Genomic DNA, 4070 nt, shown 5'->3' on the forward strand with positions numbered 1-4070 from the left:
ATGTTGTGTTTTCAAGACTCCCATCTTTTTTTTACACCACGGCCATAAATTTGACTGTTTGTCGAAACCCAGTTACCCGGCGGTCTGTAACATGGGTTTTTATCTCAGATGAAGTGATATGTACGTTTACCCTTGCGTGTGAGTGCACATGTGCGAACGTGTGTGTGTGCAAGGGTGTGTGCGAGTGTGTGTGCGAGTGTGTGTGCGAGCGTGTGTGTGTGAGGGTGTGTGCATGTGTGTGTGTGCGAGGGTGTGTGCGAGGGTGTGTGCGAGTGTGTGTGTGCGAGGGTGTGTGCGAGCGTGTGTGTGCGAGGGTGTGTGCGAGCGTGTGTGTGTGAGGGTGTGTGCAAGCGTGTGTGTGTGTGTGTGTGCGCGAGGGTGTGTGCGAGTGTGCGAGGGTGTGTGCGAGTGTGTGTGTGCGCGTGTGTGTGCGAGCGTGTGTGTGCGAGCGTGTGTGCGAGGGTGTGAGTGCGAGCGTGTGTGTCAGAACACAGAGAGGAGAGGCTGGTGATGCGCTCTGCTGAGTCTCCCTCTGCTGTTCCGAGGGAGGCGGAGCCGTTCATATTCACAGGACCTCTGCATCTTCTGCCATTTCACCTCGCTCCCCCTCGCTGGTGAAACGGACTGACTTACTGCTACCACGGATATACAGACACAACACAAACAAAGACTGAGATGAAAGGAGACAGGGAGAGAGAGAGGGAGAGCGCAGGAGGAGAGGGAGTTAGATGTTGTACTCCTCAATCTGCCCACACTAAAAACACAGACATCACGACTGAAAAGAAAAGCAACCCTGTGTGACTGTAGCGTGTGTGTACCTCTCACGCAACACGAGCGCAAAGCATCCTGGGTAGCGAGGGGGGTGGGTAGCACAAAGGGAACACCCCCCGTGAAGGTGGAGATAAAAGAGATCTGTGGGCTGATTATCTCACCACGGGACGAGCTGGCTCCTCTCTGTTCATCCTCTGTTCTGTTTTGATAGCTTCTCTTTGTAGCGGACATTTCTTCTTTTTTTGGGAAGATGAACAAAGCGCCCGGGAACCGTCCGAATTTCTCCCTCACACAATCACAGAGGTGGTGGTGATAACCGATAAACAAAGGCAGAGAGACAGAGAGAGAGAGAAAGAGGGAGACAGACAGACAGAGAGAAAGAGAGCAATACTAGTCCTTATCTACCTCTTTCATTTAACTGTATGTCACTCTTCCAGACCCATTCTCCCCTGCCCCCCCCCCCCCCTCCCCCCTTATCCTCCTCGTCAAGTCCCCTTTGATGGTCGAGAGAGAGAGAGATACCCCTACCAGCCCTGGACCCAGGCATCCCCCAGTTCTCAGCTAGGAATGTCGTGGTCAGTTGAATGGATTCCGGAAGGCCAATTCTTGTTCTGTCAGCATTGGTATCAGATAAGAACTGTAGATAGACATACAGGATGGACTTCCTCTCAACCTCCAGTCAGGAACCAAGGCCTGGTATCGACTCGTTGTAGCAGCCCCGAGTTCTCTGTGATGGAGGTCTTGTTTTTAACCCTGTCTGCTACCAGCCTGAGTCCCACCAGGACATCCACCCAACTGCCGTTCTTCTGTGCTTTTACGTGAAAAGCTACCATGTGACCCCCATGTCCTCTGTGTCCTGGGCGGGGGGCGGGGGGGCGGGGGTAGGGGGGGGTGGGGGCAGGGGGGGCAGGTGGGGGGTAGGGTAACCACATGGCTGACCACATCCCCGTGAGTGGCATTTATCAAAAGTTTCAATATCTCCTTTTTCCAAACGTAAAATGTTGGAAGAGAGGGTTGGACGTGGTGGGGTGGGGGTGGTAGAACTGCAGAATTAATAGTCCCGCTGTTTGGAAACCCAACTTTTAGTTCAGCTCTAAATGTCAAATTGCCTCACAATCAAAGCTGCTTGCTTTTTGCCTCACCAAAAATAGAGAAAGAGAGACAGGGACAGAGAGAGAGAGAGAAAATAAATGAAGCACTCTCCTTTCCCTCCACTGTTCGTACGACAGGCGGGAGTGGTCCTGATGGTCCTGAATTAGAGGCCTAGCAAGATGCCTGAATGACGGGGGAATGAACGCTTTGCCACATTCACTTAAACTGCTGCAGCGCTACACCAGCTCTCTCTGGCCACAGCTGCCCGCTATTTCCATCAGATCCCTCCATGGGAGGGTGTCAGAGAACAAAAAAAAGGACGTGACGTTAAATGTCAAGCTTTTCCACCGCTAACGGGCGTCTGTGTCTGCAGGAGATAGACACAGCTCCGTGTGACCAGACGTCCTGGTGTTGCAGGAAGCTGCTCAGTGGACTCTGCGTAAGGTTCTGTTCTTCCACACTGTCCCCGGCCTCCTCCTGGCTACTTTCAGCTCGTGTTAAACCCCCATCTGTTGACTGTAATGCCGTGCTCAGTGAGGAACGTTTGTGAAATGTGCTAACATTCCCTGAAAGGCACCCCTCTATGGAACTAGGAATTAATGTTTTGAGTGGCTGTCTTACAGAAATGTAGAGCTGTATGTGTGTGTGTGAGAGTGTGTGTTTTGGAAGGGGGAGTGGGGGGGTTTCCAGTTGCAAAGTGAGTCAAGCGGTATGTTGATTCATTCCCCCCAGAATCCTTTGCTGGTGATTGAGTCCTCTCAGTGATGTTTACACTCTCACCCAACAGATGTTACAGCACATTTAGTGGAGTGCTTTACCACACACTCACACTCACACACACACACACACTCACACACACACACATTCAGAATGCAGGATACAGAAGTGTGAAATGTCAGGCTGAATGAAAGACAGAGGCGAGGAGAGAGCTTACAGCTCAATGAGACAGTCCAGATGCAGGCTCCTGAATGGTAAGGCCCGACAAGGTGGTCCGAGTCTCTGGGTCATAAAGCTTTCCTCTCTGTGCAGCAGCTGGCACCCAGAGCTTATCCATCACAAAGCACAAAGACACAGGCAAACAAACAAGCCATAAAGACACCCAGGACTCAAAAACATCTTCTTTGTCTCCCCCACCACCTCTCCGGCTCTTTCCTTTCTTTCTTTCTCTCTTTCGACTTTTCTCAGGTCCGGAATGTTCCAGGAACTTCACCTCCAACAGCGGAGTCATCAAGTCTCCGGGTTTCCCCGAGAAATACCCCAACAACCTGGACTGCACCTTCATGATCTTCGCCCCCAAGATGTCGGAGATCGTCCTGGAGTTCGAGAGCTTTGAGCTGGAGCCAGACCTCACGCCCCCCAGCGGAGTGTTCTGTCGCTACGACCGCATGGAGATCTGGGACGGCTTCCCTGGAGGTGAGGCTGGGGGGGGGGGCCAAGACTACAGGAAGTGATGTATCTCAGCATGCGACAGGGACGCCTAGTGAGAGCTTTACTGTGAAACTGTGGTGAATACTCTTGAGTGTGTGAACGTTTATTTTTGGTGGGAGATTTATCTTGGGCTCCGAATCACCCTCCATCCAATAATATGCCCTGGGAGAGGCCGATAGTCTGTCCAGAACAAAGAGGTGTGGACCAAATGACCAGCCTTCACTCCATGAACAACATTTCCTGGTTATGATAGTGTCCTTGCACTGCTACGTCTGTGGTATTGTGTTGGTGGAGATGTGTTTATGTTTGTCTGATGGGGGGCTGATGAATGCTCCACCACACCCTGCTTCTTAAAAGAGTTACTTTTGAGAGTCCATCGCACTCCTGCAGGAAGTGACTCACGTCGGGACTTCCTGTTAGTCCGCTTCTATGGGTCTGGCTGGCTGTCTCACGGCAGAATGTGTGGGTGGAACTGGCGGTAACAGTCACTGTTCTAGCATGTTCTGTGGGGATCACAGATTATTATTGTCTCAGACAATGTCAGCAGTTTGGAGAGCTGCTTCGGAGCTGTCGTTTCTCCTCTTCTGGGAGTGTGAGTAGTAACTCTGGCTGCAGGAATTCGTTTAAAAGCGCGCTATAATTTACAAGCTCATTTATACTTTTCTCCCTGAGGTGAAGTTCTCTGGTGAACAGTGTTGATTGGACAGAGTGTGAAAGGTCTCGAGGGCACCATCTCTGTCACCTTGTTATCGCCATTATTTTAGTCACAAGGTGAGACC

General features: G+C 51.4%; 1 protein-coding gene across 1 annotated transcript in view; it reads left to right on the top strand.

Moving 5' to 3' along the window:
- Window positions 1-4070, top strand: part of LOC136958028 (neuropilin-1a-like) — a 44319-nt gene that overhangs the window by 29157 nt on the left and 11092 nt on the right. Inside the window, 1 exon segment of the mRNA XM_067252252.1 lies at window positions 3049-3276. Within this exon segment, the coding sequence (XP_067108353.1) occupies window positions 3049-3276 (228 nt within the window).

The sequence above is a fragment of the Osmerus mordax genome, chromosome 15 (assembly GCF_038355195.1).
Source record: "Osmerus mordax isolate fOsmMor3 chromosome 15, fOsmMor3.pri, whole genome shotgun sequence".
NCBI lineage: Eukaryota > Metazoa > Chordata > Actinopteri > Osmeriformes > Osmeridae > Osmerus > Osmerus mordax.